General features: G+C 41.4%; 2 protein-coding genes across 3 annotated transcripts; one reads left to right on the top strand and one right to left on the bottom strand.

The window, feature by feature from the left end:
• The first annotated feature begins 13,746 nt into the window (after positions 1–13,746).
• msx3 (muscle segment homeobox 3) lies at positions 13,747–16,159 on the top strand. The gene is made up of 2 exons (XM_049736064.2): positions 13,747–14,248; positions 14,923–16,159. Exons 1-2 carry the CDS (start codon positions 13,891–13,893, stop codon positions 15,327–15,329), a joined length of 765 nt encoding a protein of 254 aa, XP_049592021.1. The 5' UTR covers positions 13,747–13,890; the 3' UTR covers positions 15,330–16,159.
• Positions 16,160–16,250: 91 nt separating this feature from the next.
• On the bottom strand, positions 16,251–18,756 carry znf511 (zinc finger protein 511). Of its 2 annotated transcripts, XM_049736063.1 has the most exons (7): positions 18,518–18,756; positions 18,376–18,452; positions 17,576–17,777; positions 17,285–17,409; positions 16,682–16,731; positions 16,504–16,597; positions 16,251–16,391 (listed from the first exon to the last, which is right to left on the bottom strand). In XM_049736063.1, exons 1-7 carry the CDS (start codon positions 18,662–18,664, stop codon positions 16,319–16,321), a joined length of 768 nt encoding a protein of 255 aa, XP_049592020.1. In that variant the 5' UTR covers positions 18,665–18,756; the 3' UTR covers positions 16,251–16,318. The 2 variants fall into 2 exon arrangements, with proteins under 2 accessions (XP_049592020.1, XP_049592019.1); XM_049736062.2 differs by having other exon boundaries at positions 16,504–16,731.
• Between the last annotated feature and the right edge of the window lie 382 nt (positions 18,757–19,138).

The following is a 19,138-nucleotide window of genomic DNA, read 5'->3' as shown; positions in this document are numbered from 1 at the left end:
ATGACAAGCAAGCAAGCAAGCAAGCAAGCAAGCAAGCAAGCAAGCAAGAAAGCAAGATAGAGAGCAAGATAGAGAGCAAGATAGAGAGCAAGAAAGCAAGAAAGAAATTCTTGTTTCTTTTGGTTCCTGTCTTTGTCAGTTCTGTTTCGGTTAGTCTGTCGGTCGGTCCGTTAAGTTATGTCAGTTTGCCGGTTCTGTTAGTTTGTTCCCCTGATCCTCTCTTCCAACTACCTTTTCCCTTCAATAAACCCTGCTCCAAGCTTGGACCAGGGTTTATTTAGGGAAAAGGGAATTGGCATGGAGTATAAAGGGAAACAGATCGGAACTGGCAAACTAATCTAACATCATCACAAAACACCAACATGACCGACAGTGACGGTAAACAGAAAACGACCGAGGGAAAAAACAAAGACAGGAACAACGCGAGCCGAGAAATAACCCGGAAAGGTTGTGACACGCAGACAGGATTTAAATACGCCACAGGTAACGAGAGGGAGGTGAGAATGATCACACTAATCATGGGCACACAGGAGGGGAGGGGTGAGCACACAGAAAAAATAAATAAATAAAAATTATATATATATATATATATATATATATTTTTTTTTTTTTAAATATTGTTTTATCAAACATAATAACTATTACTATCACACATGCATATAATAGTAAGAGAGCAAACTGGTCTTGGCACACAATACAACTAACCACATACTGTATTTATATAACTTTAATGGCTTTGTGTTTGAATTTCCTCATTTGGAATGATAGGCTTTTTATGTTATGATAATATACAGCACAAGCATGAAGAATGCATCCATTTCAGATAATCTACTTTAACCCATGCGCTCCTCTGGGATGTAATTTACTTCCATAAATCTACCGCTGACGCCTTACGCTAGTGTGGGCAACGTTCCCACCTGACTATTTGTTGACTGTCCATACAACAGCCAGTGCGTCATTAAGTCAACATAGCCTTTATTAATGTCAGCAAGCAAGCGCATACTTGGATCTACTTTTTTTTTCTTTCTTAAAAGAGCAACAGGAGTCACTTCCTGTCTCGACCAGGGATGGCTCCAGAGCGTCTGTCGGGTTATCTGCCCTCACTATGGGATCCATATGTCAGCCCGATGTTTCAGCGCCCCGGGTCACACTCTGATCTACTGTCCTCCACTCCCTGCGCAAATGCCAAACATCTTCAACATCATGTGCGATATGTTAACAAGGAAAAGGCTTCTCCTTGGTTCAAGACTCAGGCCACATTATTATCTTATAATGTGAGAATTTGTTTCAAATATAACGAAATTGAACATTTCAAAAATTGCATTCTTTTATGATAATCACACACCTGATTATTTCAATGTAATGAATTTAAAGACATTTATGTATAATTTTATTTCATCATTACTGTTTTTCACTGTTATGGTTCCATTGCATTACAGTGAGGCATGTGGCATCCATTTCTGCTCAAGTAATCAAATACGGTTCCTCACTCTCAAAATGGCTAAACTGTAAACATCATCTAATTATGTACAAGAAATAAATAATAGATGTAATAATTTTGCTTTGCTGTCTTCCCCACACGACCATAACAACAATATCAGACATGACTGCATTCCCCATAGCTGATCAAACGATTTAAATGAGACCGCCGCCTTCAACATAATAGAAACAACCCTCCAGTTACAGTGTCCTCAAGACAAACGGGCTGTCAAACAGAGGTTGAGGCTAGGAGATGTAGCCCATTATGGGAAAGTTGTGTCAGTCTCCGAGAAACCGCAACCTTGAGTGCAAACCCTCAGGTCTGATGGATAAAGTGTGCCGCAGATTGGACCGACGGAGCCTGCCCCCCACCCGACCCGCCCCCATGTCTTACACACATCAGTGGCGCGGCTTTCATGTGCATGCGGGCCCGAGGCCCATCATCTACAAGCACAGATCTCAACCTCAACTGCTCGGGGGTCCCAACTGGTCCGTGTGGAGAAACATGCCAGCTCTGATTCAATTTAGAAGGGCCCAGCTCAGTAGAATCTTGTGGCTACGGGGGGTGGGGGGGCGCTTTGTTCCGAAGTGAAGGATTGTTAATTTAAAAAGAGATATGTGATCTAAATGAAATTGTAAAGTTTAAGAGCAACATGTTGGCTAAATTGTCAGGAATTATTAAATGAAAACATTTAAGTTTACCTGTCACTTTAAAACAGATGTATTTAATTGCCCTTGATGATGAATGAAGTATTTGCCCGTCCGTCCATCCATCCATCCAAACTTTGGGTGCAAGTGGAAAAAGTCAAATAATATAATGTGTGTTAGAACATTGTTTAGGAGCAGCTCTTCTTCTTCTTCTTGCCACAGTGCATAGCTCACATCCCGCTTGTTTTGGTGTGACTGACAAGCCTCTTGAAAAATGTGGGGGCAACAACGAAGACCACAGCCAATGGGAGTTGTCAGGCGAGAGTGTGTGCAATGTGAAAGAAACACTCACACGTTCACACAGTGTTTTTGCGCTAAATACCGGCGGGAGCCAAGAATAAATTGCCTGTCTGTAACTATTTAAATGTGGCATTAAGTCTTGATTTATAGCCGTAATTCGGAGATGGCAAAACACGCAGCGAATGTTACAGCTCGCAGCAATTTATGGCTAAACCCAACACCAAAATGAATTTTTGTCTTAATTGCCGTTTGAGGAAGAATGATTCTGGCTTGACTTTGCGCAATGTTTCTGTTGCGCAGATGTTGTGTGTGAGTGTGTGGGCTTGAATGCAAGCAGAGCTTCAGAGTTTGCACTTGCATTGCAATTTCTTTCACCGACAAAGACATTATGGTAAATGATGTGCTTTCTAAACAATATGAATCATTACAGCAATCAATGTCAATGCATTACACCTTCAAAAAATCCATGCGTTTGTTTTTATTAGATCCTTCAATACGACACTGCATTTTTCCCCCTCATTAAAATCAGTACAAATAATGTTGTGGTGTTTCTTTTGAGGCTGGAATGGATTTTTGGCATTTCAATACATTTTAATGAGGGAAATATATTCCATTTACCACTGATTTAAGTTATGAGCCGGGTCACAACAAATTAAACTTGCAAGTTAAAGTACCACTACATCTGTACAATAGAGTCAATTCATGAATTGGTTTGCAAATGCATCATACAGTTTTAAAACCTGTGAAAAAATTAACTAACTGAAGACTGAGAATGTTTTGCTTTTCTTATTTATTTATTTTTGGGGCCCAGTGGGGCACATCATTTGCATTACTGGTTATCCGGTGCAAATGTGGATTGCACATCTACGTGGCTAAGTGTTCCAATACTTATGGCCAGTTTTCAAGAAGCAAGGCAGTAAGGCCTGAGCTCAATTGATCCATACAAAATGTCCCTTGGGGTCTTTAAAGCCAAGTCCTAAGCCACCGACTTGAAGTGGCAAACCACCGACAAACAATAGTGAAGAGGAGACGAGTAGCTGCCGAAACCACGCGAAACCTCCAAACACGTCGTTTGAAATGTAATCATCTACACATTGTATGCACTGCATGAAAACACAAACCCTCCCACTTCTAAAACAATCATCAGCTCCAGGCCACCATCATTACTTGCAATAAATCACATGAAGGTTGTCTCAGCATTTGAGGCAAACCGCCGCTCAGTCTCTCCTCGCGCTCTTCCGTCATCTCCCCACACACTGACAACGTTTAGGAAAGCTGGGGTTTTCTAAATGACTAAAATTAACACAGTGATCTACAATTAACTTAATTGATGCTTTCACCAATGCCCATTAAGCGCTCATTAGACATCTTTCGATGGAGTTCGACCGCACAAATTACAGGGTTGCGAGAAAGACCTCCACGGCGGTGAGGACGCAAACGCAGTGACGAGGGAGAAGTCTGACTTATGGACGCGCCACACAGGGAATCATCTGCTCAACACTTGTGTGTACTGAAAGAAGCTTCGACGTGATGTGTATGGCTTTTGCTCGTGAGAAAAGTGAGCTCCTTCCTGAGCAGGTGAGTCCAAAGAGGGGGACTGAATGGGCCCAGCGATGAGACAGCCAGTCTGGGGCCTTGTGCCGTGTGATCATCACACTTATCCAGCTACAATGGAGCTGGTGACAGTCGAGGAAGAGGGGCGATAAAACACTACACTAACAGCCTTTGTCATGTATCTGGTAGGCTGAGAACAAAATAAGCATCCCACAATATATGAACTGTCCACCCGCATTAGCCTTGCCCTCATTTTTTTTTCTAAGTCACGTCATGTCTTTTCTTTGGCAGTCATCAAACAAACTTTTGTGTGTGACGTTTTAATTTATTTCCTGTGGTTTGAGTATTTTATTTGTTTTACAATTTTTATTGTTATTCCCAAGTCACTTCACAATAAGCAACAAATAATGAACAATACATCAAAAAATGGATCATGAAACAACTCCCAGCTGAAGTTTACTGTTAAACTCATCCATCCATCCATCCATTTTCTGAACCGCTTAGTCCCCACGGGGGTCGCGGGCGTGCTGGAGCCTATCCCAGCCGTCATCGGGCAGTAGGCGGGGGACACCCTGAACTGGTTGCCAGCCAATCGCAGGGCACACAGAGACAGACAACCAATCGCACTCACACTCACACCTAGGGACAATTTGGAGTCTTCAATCGGCCTACCAAGCATGTTTTTGGAATGTGGGAGGAAACCGGAGTGCCCGGAGAAAACCCACGCGGGCCCGGGGAGAACATGCAAACTCCACACAGGGAGGGCCGGAGGTGGAATCGAACCCGCACCCTCCTAACTGTGAGGCGGACGTGCTACCCAGTGCGCCACCGAGCCGCCCACTTCTGTCAAACTCAATATATCAAAAAGAGATTTACAACTTGTGTGTGTAAACCAACACGTATGTAAAGACAACATAACAGTGCTTAATCATATATTCTTTATCCTCTGTGAATAATGACTATTATTAGCGCCAAATCAAAACTCAACCAACAATTTGTGTTCAACCACTGTCTGCTAGATGTAGCATACTTTTCATTTTGCATCATTGTCTAATGAGTTTGTTGTTTGCACTGTTTTGGTGATACGTCTCATGACAATGAAGCAGATTCCGCCCTATGTCTCAAATTAAAGTTTTTTTCCCCCATGTTGTGGTTAAGTGGGACTTAATGGGGCTTGGTGCGAACCTAAACAGTTAATTTGCAAGCTGGGAAAACACTGACTTCAAAGTTGCCAAAAAGCTCTGTAGAAGTGTGACTGCAGAGTCATGTGATAATCGTTTTCGGGGTCATCACAACAAATGACACCTTTCACGTAGAAGAAAGAGAGAGAAATGCCTCTCGGATGAGCACATCAAACACGGTGCCCCCTCCTGCTTGCCTCAATGAATGCCTCCTCGCTGGAGTCCGTGGCAGCCGTGGTTGCCAGCTGGAGTACCCTCTGACCTCTAACCCTTGACCCCCAGCGGCACAAAATTCATCACAGAGCTGTCAGTTCAACACACACAGCGGGGAGTACTTCCTGCGTCACGCCGCCGCGACAACGGAGAGGAAGGATGTGCACAGGTGTTGAAAACTCATACAGGTGCCACTGATTTACAATTCCGCATCATAAAAATGACCTTTGCGACATCACAAGATTCCACTCAGTGCGCCCGCGTGGCTTTGCATCATGCTCCCATCTGTCCTGATGCTTCTGGGCTAAAAAGGGAGGATCCTGCTGTTCCATGATGGAAAGCTGCCTGCTAGAGAAAGATCTGGTTACAAGAACCCAGCGCTTTCATCCTTTTTATTAAAGAAACATGTGGCTGCTCTGTGCAGCTACGTTGGCAAATTTGACTTCCTTATTATCTCCGTCAATGGAGATGCTATGTTGTCTGTGTCAAAACCAGCAGGCCAATGACATTATGGTGGATGACTTGTGGGCTTGCCAAAGAAGAGAAAGCTTTGTGCTGGATCAGGGAGGGGGACCTGTGGTCCAGGGGGCATATAGATCCTTTAAGATCTTTTTATCAAGTGGGTACAACCAGGAATGGTTTTGAAAAGCCTGAAATCATAGATCCCGTAAACTCTAATAATACACACCCATTTGAGAAATAGTGATTAACAAGTGGCTATAGATGAAAATTGATGGCAACTTTTGAGGGACATACTCCAAATTCTGACCATTAGATTATTATAAGGCCCTTAAAATATGTTCTTGCTAAAGGATGTCTCACCAATGCTTATATTTGCTTCAACGACAAGACCGCGGTTAGCTTAATGTATTGGTCCATGAACTGCTTTTAAAAAAAGTAAAATAAAATGTGTTTTTTTTTTCTCGGTACTGACTCACCATTCAGTGATTCCTCTCGACAAAGAGGAAGAAAAAGTGTAACTTGCGTCTTTGGAGATAAGACCTCTGTGGTCTGACATATTTATGTAATGTTACTGATAATCAGCAGTCAAACAGGGCAGGAAGAGAAAAAGAGCAGAAGCACAACACTGGTGATAAGAAGCAGTGATGTTTACAATGTATTTCAAAAAGATGTTCAGAAAAGGAGACTTTTGGCGAACAAAAGAGGACAATAAAGTTTTTGCTACATTTTTTCAATAATCTAATTCATTCTTGTTTCATTTGTAAATAATAATTTATGTTATTTACAGTGAAACTAACTTTCATGTCCTGCAAATTCGGGATGCATGCAATGTTTTTTGAGCAAGACCAAAAAAATGATTTGAAGTGGATGGCCGCAGTGTTCTTTTCTAATTAGCTTAACCCAATAAGGTTACGCGCTGCATCTTTTTTAAACAAGCCAGCCAAGACAAGATGAAACCCCGCTAAAAGGGGTTATTATTACATTATTGCTTTACATAGGCCTATGAACTTATCCCTGCGGAAAGACGCTCGCCAAAGCGGGATTTTACTAAAGTCTGAAAATCACTCCCAGCTGGCCCGAGTGCAGGAAACGCTGCTTTCGTCTCAAAACCTCAGAGCAAATAGGACATGAAGTGTGGCGCGTTCACAAGCATGTATGTCCTCGCAACGGATGTCTGTCCTGGATTTGAAAGTATTTTATGTCCTTCAGGGACGTGGCCAGTTATGTGTGTCCCGTTCTTGGCCAAAGCGAGCTGTCCAAACTTGAGAAGAAGATGGCAGGCTTAGGAAGGCGTGAAGGATGTTGTACTGCTTCCATAATGATGTCAACAATTGCTGTGGGGTCAGCCGCACTGTGACCACGGGGTCCTTGTGGATATTTAAAGGGTCTAGTGGACATCTGAGCAGGCTTTGGTCTCATGCTTATGAAAGCATTTTAGCAATGGCCCGGGGCCAACAACAACAGAGTGGAACTGATTAAGGGAGGGTAAGAAAAGAGGAAAAAGAAGATAGCGAGTGATAATATCTCACCCTGGGCGACGAGAACAGACAGCGTAAGACGCTAAAATGGTGTTTAAAACCTCGTGCCAAATGTTAACAATAACATTGAGGAATATGAGCGAGGACTGTTTTTAGAAATTGGAGTGGAAAATAATCAATCAAAATTAAGTTTTTAGTTGATGTTGAACACACAATATGTTGTGCAGTGCATAGGGAAGTTACTTACAAAATGTAATATACTGCATTATACAGTACCAGTCCATATGAAATTAGAACTGTGCAAACATCTTAAAATAGGACAAAAATATTTTGATTGCAGATCTGAAGCTAAACTTGAAGCGAGAAATGGAACAAGAAATTGCCAAAGTATATTAATTGTCACGTTGACTCATTCAGTTATTATTATTATTATTATTATTATTATTAATAACAGTAAATCATTAGAATAAAATGACCATTTAACCGTGTTGTAATTTACTATTTACAATAAATATTTACCCCCTTTTCCTTCGCTTTCCGTACCACCTCTTCCCCCCCACATTCCCTCTCCGTTGCCAACCTTGTGTCAGCGAAGGCTGTTGCTAATAAAAGTTAAAAAGCAAACAGTGCATCGAAGTAGCCTGTTTCACACATGCACAAAAATGGTGCGTTCAGTCGGGTTTAAAGACACAGCGATTACTCGGACGACGGGCGGATGACAGGAGACCCAAACGCACTTGAGGGGGAGAGAACCACGCCTTCCCAAACTTGACTGAGGGAAGTCATCCTCTCCTCTCGCCTCGACATGCTTATAAGCGACACTATAGCGGCGCCCAAAAAGCTCATCTCCATCTTCTCTGTCTCGGAGGAGAAGGCGGCCATTGTGTGCCCGCTCCACTCTCCCCAAGTCAGCTTCCTATTGAGGCGGTGAAAGGCCCTTTGAGGGGCCCCCGTTTTTTGGCTGTGCAGCTCACCTGCAGAGGGGAAACTATGGGTCTATTCTGAAGCCCAGCAGCTGCCAGGGCACAGAGGCTGGCACCCATTGGGAGAGAGAATAGCGGCCGCCGACTCTTTCAATATGAAGCCACTTAGTAACAGAAGGCATGTGCCAAGCTTGCAAAGGCAGGATGAGGAGTCACCCTTTGAAAATATCAGCAAAGACCCGTCGTCGCTCCTTTCTTCCCATCCCTATCTCTGCCTCCGCTCGCTTATAGGATGATGGAAAAGGGCCAACACGTCACATCGGAGTCTTAAAGGCATCGCACCAGGCAGGATGGCAGACCCCAGAGTGCTGGAAAGAATTGAGCAACTTCAGAGGCAGCAGGCCGGCAACACAAAGCCCCTTTTCTGTCTGCCGCCTAGCTCCCACACTGGCGCTAATTTATGATGCCCTCACAGCGATTTCCACAGTCAGAAAAGTTCAATTGTGTTTTCCAGCTCATTAACCATCAGCACAACAAAGCTTTCATCTTCTTCTCCATCCCGCCGCTCTTTCTCTCTTTCCACCCATCATGTGCTCTTTATCCCGCTGTCTACTAATCTGCTTCTTGTTTCAAACATCCAATCTAAAAAGATGAAGTGGAGGAGGTAAAAACGGACATTCTTATTAAAACAATCTCCCTCGTACTTTTAAGTCTTTTTTTTTGGTCAGCGCCAAGTTTGACTGTTCCACTGCTAAGGGAGAATTTAATGGTTGTTTATTCAGGGGCCTCTGCTGTGTCCTCCCATTTCTTTCACAGCTCCTTGAGACAACGTGGCATTTATTGTCATGAACCAAGAATCAGCCCCAGCATATTTGTTCAGGTTGTCACTGTGCCGAGATCACAGAAACCACCTCGCATTCTCACACAGACACATGTCGAAGCGCCAAGCATTTAAACAATGCTTTGTGCACAGACTCCCACGTCACAGATCTGCATTTAAAGGTACAGGCAATGACATAAATGTCAGCAAAGTGCTTGGGTGACAGAGTATCACGCTGCGTCTCAGATCCACTAACAGCCTAATTGAAAGGAAGTGAACACAAAGTGAATCTATTCCCACCATCGAGAGCTGCCGCATAAGTGCCCTTGACTAAAGCATGTAACCCCAATTTGTTCCAGTTTTGGCTTTTCCATCGCCAACCCTATCAACCTCTGAGATGTAATACCTTCATTTTCTCACATTAAAAATGGCATCCCAGAGACTGACGACAACTGAATCCAAGAGCGATAAGTCCACAAAAATTTAATCTGTATGCTTAAACGATCAATGTAATCTTAAAATGAAATCGCATTTAATAATATCCACTGTGGAATTTACATTGCATTTTTAAGAAATGCTATTAGTAAACCCTTTTGTTCTGGCAGTCAATGATATCATATACTAATATTTACTAATGTGGAAAACATTGTCGATGAGCTACAAAAAACGCAAAAGACAAGAATTTAGAAACCTGGAAATTAGGTCATCATTTAACTAATTTAATAATAATATGTTAGTCTACTTGAGCTATATGAGAGTAAAAATAATGTAAATAAGATATAAGCACCTTTTAAAAGACTCATGCACACACTCCAAAGAATAGGTATAAAGATATCAGATATGTACCAATGCAAAAAAACTCAACAAATATTACATGTTCAATAAATAAATAAATAAATGAATGAATGAATGAATGAATAAATAAATAAATAAATAAATAAATAAATAAATAAATAAATAAATAAATAAATAAATAAATAAATAAATAAATAAATAAATGTGTCTCAGGTTTCTTGCTGCATCAGGTCCAACTCCCGTGCTGTCATCACCCTCAAAGGAAAGACGCCAACTTTGACTATCATGGCCAGACAATAAAGACCCTGTGATAAGTGGCCATCTCCAGCCTCGGCGAGTGGCTCACGCTTCCAAAGTCTTCATCAATGCCATTATCATCACTTGGAGTCTAAGCTCCCTGCCCCGCTGTCAACACCGATCCTGAGCTCACCCCAGCACCGGGTCCACGCGGGGGTGTCCGGTTCCATTCGTCCCCCTCGGCCCGGTCCCAGCCAGATCACAACAATATACAGTATCTGCGTTCACCTGTTCGCACTCCTCGCCGCAGAGTCGCCGTCAGTCTAACACTCGGCCCGACGCCATGTGGAACGCGCCTCGCCGCTCACCTGTCAGCACTTTCCCTGGCAGCTGAATCATGCTAACATACAGAGGCTACATGAAAAGCACTTAATCAATCAACAATCCATCAGGTAATTACAAAAAGTATCAGCGTATCATCTGTCACCTTTTTCCTAGTAAGTCCTCGTCAAAAACGTCCTAAAATTCATTCGACTGCTGCAATTTCTCAAATCTTTTGGTCAGGCCGTTTGTTGGTTGCCAAAAATCAAATGATCATGAAGAATCTGTCAGATTGGATTATATTTTAACAACTATTAAGTTGCCGTCCAAAGACAACATGACACCAAGTCGAGATATACGCGAAGCTGAAAATAAATCCTGCTTTATGATGGCGACTTGCTAAAATAGTCACATTAGTTAGACAAAACAGTGAAAGTCAAAGATAGAATAGCAACTTGAGTGACCTACATGGCAAAACATGAAACAACTCATCAAGGTTGACATGCTGGATCAGTTCCCTTGACAACTCTGATCAGATAAGAAGGACCTCGGGCCCTCAACATCATCTTGGCATGACTGAGCAAGTACAGTATTATTTCAGTAATTACTCTAGTCAATAATTGCTTAAATAAACCGTTTTTTTTATTAAAAAAGGCAAGGAAAGAATGTATCCAAACATCCTTTCTGACAAGCCAGTGTTGGCACTCACATACGAACAAGATAATATTCGACTATGCTTACTTTTAAAGACATTAAAGTCTCACCACAAAACTCCCCTGCAGTGTGTCTTGTGTGTAAATGTTTATGCCGGATGACTCTGCACCCTCCTAAAGTTTGCGCAGGAGGAGCATGCCAAGTCTCATGAAAGGGGAAGAGTTTTTTTTTTTTTAATGAAATAAAGCCGGCTCTAACATGTTTGGGTTAAGAGGAAAACCATACTTATCTCATTAAACAATTCTTGCCTTTGGCGAGTAGCAGCACTCGAAAAAATGAGCGCAACTTTGTCCAAATTTACCAAACGTGTCACTAATTCTAAAGTGTTCATATTTACAAGCCAAGATGACAGACGTGGAGAAAATTATTCAATAATGACTTTTCAGGAATGTGGTGGTGAGAGTGCTAAGAATAACTACATACGTATACTACGTTTAAAATAAACAAAACAAGCCCACACAGCAAACTCAGATCCTTTTTCAAAGAGTGGGAATCAAAGCCAAAAGTTGCTACATTCACATTAAGTAGGGTGGAATGTAATGTTGAACACTAAATTACAGGCACTGAAATGTTGTCTGGTTACTCAGCAATCTATCAGTCACGCACACACACACACACAGAGAGAACGAGCGAGGGTGGGAGGGATGAGGGGGCGGCGGGTAGCTACGAAAAAGGGGGGTAGACATGGAGCAGACAGGCGCCAGTCACAGCAGGATCAAAGTGAGAAAAGTACCTCAGGGAAAGAAACGGTTAACTCCGTTTAACCAATTGTCCCACAGATAGTCACTAGTTGTCCAAAAAAAAAAAAAAAAAAAAAAACCGTTCCCAGAGGGGGAGAAAAAAAAAAAAACGTATTAGGTTTCTCCCAAAATGATTTGACCTGATTTGAAGTGCTGCAAAACAAGACCCAATTGGACGGGCCTCTTTAATGGGGCCTCTTCAACTTGATTTGGGGTTTGACTGTCTGTCCAGGGGACAAAGAACACAATGCGTTGAAATACAGCCAATACGCAGCCATAGATAATTTGATTACCACTAGGCTGAGAGGCAGAAAGTTTACAGTGATTCCACTCTATTAAAGTACTGTAAAGAAGACGGATTTTTAAATTCCTGCCTTAATAAAACACATTGATGAAAATACCTGCATACATTCAAACAACTGTTTAGATAACCATTATAAATTACCACAGCAGTTTGCTATGACACCAGTGACACCGGTTTTTCCAGAAGGGAACAATAGCGTTCGACTTGTTTTTCCAGGACCTTTTTTTAATTTTTATTTAATAACAATTGTGTGTAAACTGCCGTGAAGATTAAATATGACATGCAAATTAGCGCAACTGTACTGACCTTTGGTGACCCTGACAGAACGTGGTCATAATTCCTTTTTGTGTAAAATGGCATTTTCGGCGCCTTTGGGGTAAAAATACAAGCAAACAGTTGTTGTAAAGCTGCAATTTCGCAATCACCAAGAGCGCGACCCTCTCAGTCATATTTTGGTTTGGAAACAAAACTTCTATTCTGAGGGCCCAACCAATGATTTCCTGTATGCATCCATCAAAGTGTTTTTATTTCAATGTGTTTACTCGAAAGCCACAATCCGGTTGTGACGTCATTCTGGTTTTTTTCTGGAAAAGACTCATATTTCATCAGAAAATGGCGGTATCTGAACTGGAACGCAGCCCATCATGGCTGCACATTAACTCACGGTCACATTCAAGTCATCGCTCTACACTGTTATTTAAAATGATCGTGCTGTGATAATAAGCATAATATGTAATAAGATTACTGCCGTTCTATGTGGAGTTAGCTAAATTAGCTCTGAACCATTTCCACTATGGTGTGTGTAGGCAGGATGGTGATAGCTGCATATGCTAATCTTATTAGTGTGTCTTCTTGTCATTCAGCCAGTTGTTGTTCTATAGTGACTTAATTAATAAGGACAGCAGAAGGGTACTTAGAAGTACCATGGTATGGATCATTACTATTCAGACATTAAGCAGTTTTTATGATTGGAATTTGCAAAATTGCTTACTTGAGCTTGGTGCATATAATATACCAATAGCTAAACCGGTGGTGTTCAAACTATAGCGCGTGGGCTGTTTGCGGCCGAGCAGCTTGTTGTTTGTTGACGTTGTACACAATTCACACTGGGTTGATTTGCATCGCTTTACCGACACTGGTGAATTTATTGTCGAGTGTTGAATGAATTAAGGCTGAATAGCGACGATAACAAAGTGGTCCTTGCATCATTGGATTTTTCTGCAGTCCTTTGAAGAAAAATATTTAACACCCCTGAGCTAAAAGAGTCAGCACAAGAGAGTAAAATGCAGAATATAAAATGACTAAGATACTGTAAGGAATGCCAAATAACAGGGGGCCAAAAGAGCAAAATGCTGAATGTAAAATGACTAAGATACAGTAAGGAATGCCAAAATAACAGGGGGCCAACCCTGTTGGAATGTTCAAGGGTGCAAGAGTGCAAGCTATATGACATTTTTAGGGTCTCAAATTAAGCCCGTGGTTGGACTTGTGCATCACATCACCGTCATGAGGATGGTGGCCCTATCAGAGATAGCCTGGGTGGAGTCACGGAGGTCCATGACAGAAGAAAGCGTGCGGTATGGTAAGTTGGGAAAGCACTTGACTGCGTGAGGAGCAAGTTGGTGCGCGGTCGCATTAAAAAAAACAAAAAATAAAAAACATATTTACTGGGGTTAAGACAAGCAAACAACGACGTGGAACGCGGAGGGACATATGGTTGTATGGCACCTCAGCTGTGCGTCATGAATCCTGCGCAGGGATCGCCACCTTCGGCCGCACCGGGGGACACGTCCACGGAGGAGCGCGCCTCCGGGGGCTCCGCATCAGAACAGCTCAACTCGTCACCTGTCGCCAGGTGTAAAAGCAAAAGTGTGGATCTGCCTTTCAGCGTGGAGTCACTCATGTCGGACCGTACGCAGGCTAGAAGTCAACAATCCTCGGAGCCCAGCGCGCGGGTTGTAGAAGAGGACAAGGGGCGCATTTCGCCGGTGGAACTTAATCGGTTCAAAACCGAGAATGTGGATATCAACGACAAGGAGAGCAGCCCCTGGGTACAGTCTTCCTATGCATCACCTCCCAGTGAGTCTAAGCATTTAATTATTTACTATGTCTGAAAATAGAAATATATCTATCTACAATCATTTTAAGGGTGGAGATCGGGGGCTTACAAGACGACTTCGATTTGATTAAGGTTGATTATCATGTGCACCCACAGATTACGTCTGGGAATACATAATAAGATAAATAGCATCCTGATTAAAAAAAATCTATTTCTTAAATCCTAAAGCGTCTTCGTGTTTATTAACGAATGAATGACTATTTTAAAGCGCTGTATTTAAAAAAAAATCATGTATTTTTTTTTTTTAATTAACCGAGCCTCAAGTTACACTGGACTAAAGTATTACTTTAATATAACACTGTTAAAATGTTACCGCTGTGGTAGAAATGCAGTGTGACGTGTGTCTAATATTTTTAGCCACTCGCATTACTAAATAGAGATCGAAATATTTGAAATATCTTTTATTATCATGCTTGGCAGTGCTACACACCGCGGCAAACTACAAAACACAATGAAGTAAACAAACGTTATCTCAGTGCCAATTATAATAATTAGCTATTATGTCATTGTAATGAAATGGTGCAGGTGTTGCTAGAATTTTAGTTAAGTGTCTACTGAGTGTAAATACCTCGTTTTTCCACTGCAACTTCCTGATGAAATGATGTGATTTTTTTGTGTGTGTTTGAACTCGCAGGACTCCCCAGCCCGAGCCACTGCAACCTGCGCAAACACAAGAACAACAGGAAACCCCGAACCCCGTTCACGAGCACTCAGCTGCTGTCCCTGGAGAGAAAGTTCCGCCAGAAACAGTACCTGTCCATCGCCGAGAGAGCAGAGTTTTCCAATTCCCTCAGCCTCACAGAGACACAAGTGAAGATCTGGTTTCAGAACCGCAGGGCCAAGGCCAAGAGACTGCAGGAGGCCGAGTTGGAGAAACTCAAACTGGCCGCCAAGCCACTCCTGCCGGCCTTCGCCTTCCCCTTCCCCCTGAGCGCACCCATGGGCGCACCGACCCTCTACGGAGCTGTGAACAGCCCGCGGCCCGCCTTACCGGTTCCGAGACTATTTGGTGGACCCTATGGGATGTACTACTTGTCTTAACACCGCATTGCATTGGACACTTTGCGTGTGTGAGCGTGTGCGCCTTGCCTTAAAATGACCTCTATGCCACAAGGCAACAAAAGTCAAATCTGATAAAGACATTTATGTGAGAATATTTATTTAGTTGGGGGGGAAAAATCGCATAAAATTGTTAATAAATTTACAAACAGTTAAATAGCTGTTATAGTAGGCCTTAATCATTTTACACTTGACTGGTTAATCAAAAATGGACATTTTGGCAGTGCAGTAAAAAGGAACAAATTGCACAACTTTTAAAATTCCAGGTGTTTTCTATCAAAATTGTATTTTTTGAAAACAATATTTTTTAATACCTAAGGTAAAAACGGGAAATTTAGACAATATTCTGATGTTGATCATTTGTTTTGGATTTACTTGTGTATTGATGTACAGAATTTAACGGGATTTACGAGCCAAAAATAATGTTTCATGTGACCTTCCTAAAAATTGTAATCCAAAGATATAATATTGTAAGACAGTCCAAGAACATTGCACAGAAGACGCAAGCGCTATATTAACCAATAATTGTACTCAAATTTAAAACGGACGCTGAGCTTTCCACATTATGCCAAGTCAACATACCTTCCTTTTGCCCACATTAATAATCTTTACAACATTGACCTTTAAATTAAAATGTACTTCTAAGTTTGTTTTGTTTTTACTTTGCAGTCATTTGAAAAGCTCTTATTAGACAACAGCAGGCACCGTTTTTATCTGTAAATAAAAATTTATGACTTATTTTATACTCGAGTTATCAAGTGTATTTTATACTGAAAAAGCATTTTGGGAAATTAAAGTCTATTACAAATATACTGAGGTTGGTTTGTTTTTTGTTTTAAAAAGTCAGTTTTGAAGACATGCGGTAAAAAATGTACACGTCAGACAAAAGACTGTCTGAACAAATGACGTGAGAAAACTATTTTATGTTATATGAAATAATAGAGTACATAATTGTGATTTCTCAAGATGTTTCATTTCCTCCTTCCTCTGTGACCTCTGAAGCCTCGAATGGAGCCGTGACCAAAGCACACATTAGAAGGAACCCTAGGGAAAAAAAAAATTAAGCAGGATTGTTCAACTTACAAAAGAATATTGAAGTGGAATTTGAATCCCATGTTGTACAGCTGTAGTTATAAAATGAAGCACCCCCACTGACCTGTAGGAGTATCGTGGTTTCAGATGCTCATCGTTTGTGTTTTGACATGTTGCCATCTCTTCATACGTGGTGTCTTTTTCAGTCAAGAGGGTCCCTGTCAAGGACACGGGCATCTCCATGGATTCCTCTTGAACTACCTGTTCGGCCTGCTCTTCACAAAGAACCTCACTCGCATTACCCACAACCTCCATCGCTATGTTCAGCTGCTGCTGCTTTGTCTCTCTAGATCTAGCAAAAAAAAGTAAGGAATTTTAGCAGCAAAATCTAGTCAAGGGGATTCCCCATAAAAGAAACAAAGGTTGCACATTATTTTGCTAAGTACAGTGCACGTAAGAAGCGGTTAATGTCACACTATTTTTTCAACATGGTTTGAGTACAAGTCCTTATAAAATAAGTCATTGCGATCATGCAAAGAATATTTTCAAAACAAATATCTGACTGTGCACCTCATTTAGCACGTGTCCTTTGATAATATTTAAAAAGTCAACTCTTACCATTTTTCACTCAATTCTTAATTATTTCGAGGACTACTTAGTTATACTTGTCATTTAATTCTATAAAGTAAATGTTCTCGAGTACAAGTTGATAGCCTACCCAACTCTGAATATCTGTATGAATTTTTAAAATAAAATAGCAAGTACGGCCCAAATAAAAATATACTTAAATTAGTTGTCAGTAACATGTCATTTGCAGAAAACTAGAAAAAAAAAAAAAATGACCCGAAAGTACATAAAGAACGTTGCTGCCATCTATTGAGCAAATTGAGTAAGTGCAGTCTCACCCTTTCTCTCTTTTGGCTTTGTCAAATCTGAAGTCTGGGGGGTACTTGTGAATTCGTATCAAGTGGTCCTTCCGGAGTGTGCTGGTCCTGAATTTGTGTTCACAGCCTTCCACCAAACACTGGTACTGTAAATCATGTGTGCCAAGTAAAGCAGCTTTATGCAGACCAGATTTATTTTTATTTTTTTGCTCGTCTATCTTTTATGCTTGACATGCTGAGTGTCAAAACATTACAAGTATGACGGCATTTCTCCATCCGGGACCTCGAAGCTTTAATTCTCGTGTTTCATACCATGTCTTGCCGCTGTGCCAGGACCATGAAGACAGAGTCGTGCCACTCCTGAATGTGAATATCCAGGAGGCGGGCGGTGGGTAGTGAGCGCCGGCAGATGGAGCACACGTGTCTATGTAAGGAGTTGTAGTGGTGCTCATACTCCTCTAAAGTACCGTGGACTGCGTTGCAACCAGAGATGTGACAGGCAAACTCTGAAACGCTGGAGAAAGAACAAGACAAAAACGTCTTGAACTTACGAACCCCAGAAAATGAAGGTACTCAACATAAAAGTATTACTTGTTTTTCCTATACAGCCTATATTTTCAAACAGAGATATGTGGGACTTTAGATCCATTAATCTTTTATAACCCTTATCCTCAATAGGAAGCTGAAGCTGATTTTGGGTGAGAGATGGATACACCCTGTGCCTGAACTGGTCTTCAGCCAATTGCAAGATCTTCTTGACTTTTTAGTTGGTAAAACCAGGGACAGCAACATCATGGAGGATTATGAGCCACCAAACATTAATAAAATTATGCAACAGATTTGGAGAAAAAAAAAAAAAAAAAAGAACTGTTTGACGCTGTCGGCTCCAAGACTGATTCAGGGTGACTATGTTGTGCATGTCTTGTGTCAAGCTCAAACAGAAAAGCTGATAGTGTTGTTGCTGTTTTTAAATCTCTGTATAATCTGCAAAATATCAAGCAAGGTGTATTATTTCAGATGCTATCATGATTTTCCCCGCTTCTTTGGCCATTTTTGGGGAGAACAATCATTGCAGTACTTTTTAACTAACCACATGTGTACAACTGTCACACCTGAGAGTTTGTTTGTCGTCGTCTGCCTCTGAAATATAAAGGTCTTGAAGATACATGTGTCTTTCAACGTCTCCATCCTGAAAATAGAATATCCATTGTATGAAATAAAACAGTACGGTATATTAGTTCAGGTTGTCATTACCTCAAATAGCTCGTGGTCTTTATGAAGATTGATGAGCTGAGGACTGAAGTTAAACGGGTTTTCCTCGTCTTGCAAAATGTCCTCAGTCGTGCAGTCTGCGTTGTAGCGGTCCCCTAGCGAGGCTGGAAACAATATTGGTTGCAACATGACGGTTTCTTAATGTGTACGCAGTCAAAAACGTTTTGAACTGTTTTGTTTGCTCCCGTCGCTGATTGATGACGTTGGAGTTCAAACCACCACCCTGCGACCAGCTTAAATCAATAATGTTGTACTTCAATTTGCCCCTGTTATTACCACAAAAAACTCATTCAATTCAAGCATTTAATGCATGTAAATATTTCTATAATTTTTTTTTCAAGTGACACCGGACGTATATTCATTTCCGATTTTTTATCTATATGCAGTACACAGAAACGGCCAGTAGATAGCAGCAAACATGCTGCTCAATAACTTTGGTCAATTGATTTATTGCTTAATTCAATATTACACGATTACTACGCCCCATTAATGTGTCAGAATTCAGCCGTATCCATAATTTATTTTGTGTGATGATCACCCATTTTAAATTTGTTGCGTTTCCCAGTGTTTTGATTTTACAGCCAATTTGTAAAGTTTTGCCAA

Source organism: Syngnathus scovelli, chromosome 12, assembly GCF_024217435.2.
Source record: "Syngnathus scovelli strain Florida chromosome 12, RoL_Ssco_1.2, whole genome shotgun sequence".
NCBI lineage: Eukaryota > Metazoa > Chordata > Actinopteri > Syngnathiformes > Syngnathidae > Syngnathus > Syngnathus scovelli.
The sequence above is the reverse complement of the archived record's forward strand: the minus strand, read 5'-3'. Positions and strand labels throughout refer to the sequence as shown.

Excerpts from the sequence above, each read along its gene's own strand:
- znf511 (XM_049736062.2), bottom strand. The coding sequence starts at position 18,664 with ATGTTGCAACCAATATTGTTTCCAGCCTCGCTAGGGGACCGCTACAAC. Across the intron at positions 18,453-18,517 it reads AAGACCACGAGCTATTTGAG|GATGGAGACGTTGAAAGACA; the intron begins GTAATGACAACC and ends TTCTATTTTCAG. Across the intron at positions 17,778-18,375 it reads GACGACAAACAAACTCTCAG|CGTTTCAGAGTTTGCCTGTC; the intron begins GTGTGACAGTTG and ends TTCTTTCTCCAG.
- msx3 (XM_049736064.2), top strand. The coding sequence starts at position 13,891 with ATGGCACCTCAGCTGTGCGTCATGAATCCTGCGCAGGGATCGCCACCT. Across the intron at positions 14,249-14,922 it reads TTCCTATGCATCACCTCCCA|GACTCCCCAGCCCGAGCCAC; the intron begins GTGAGTCTAAGC and ends TTGAACTCGCAG.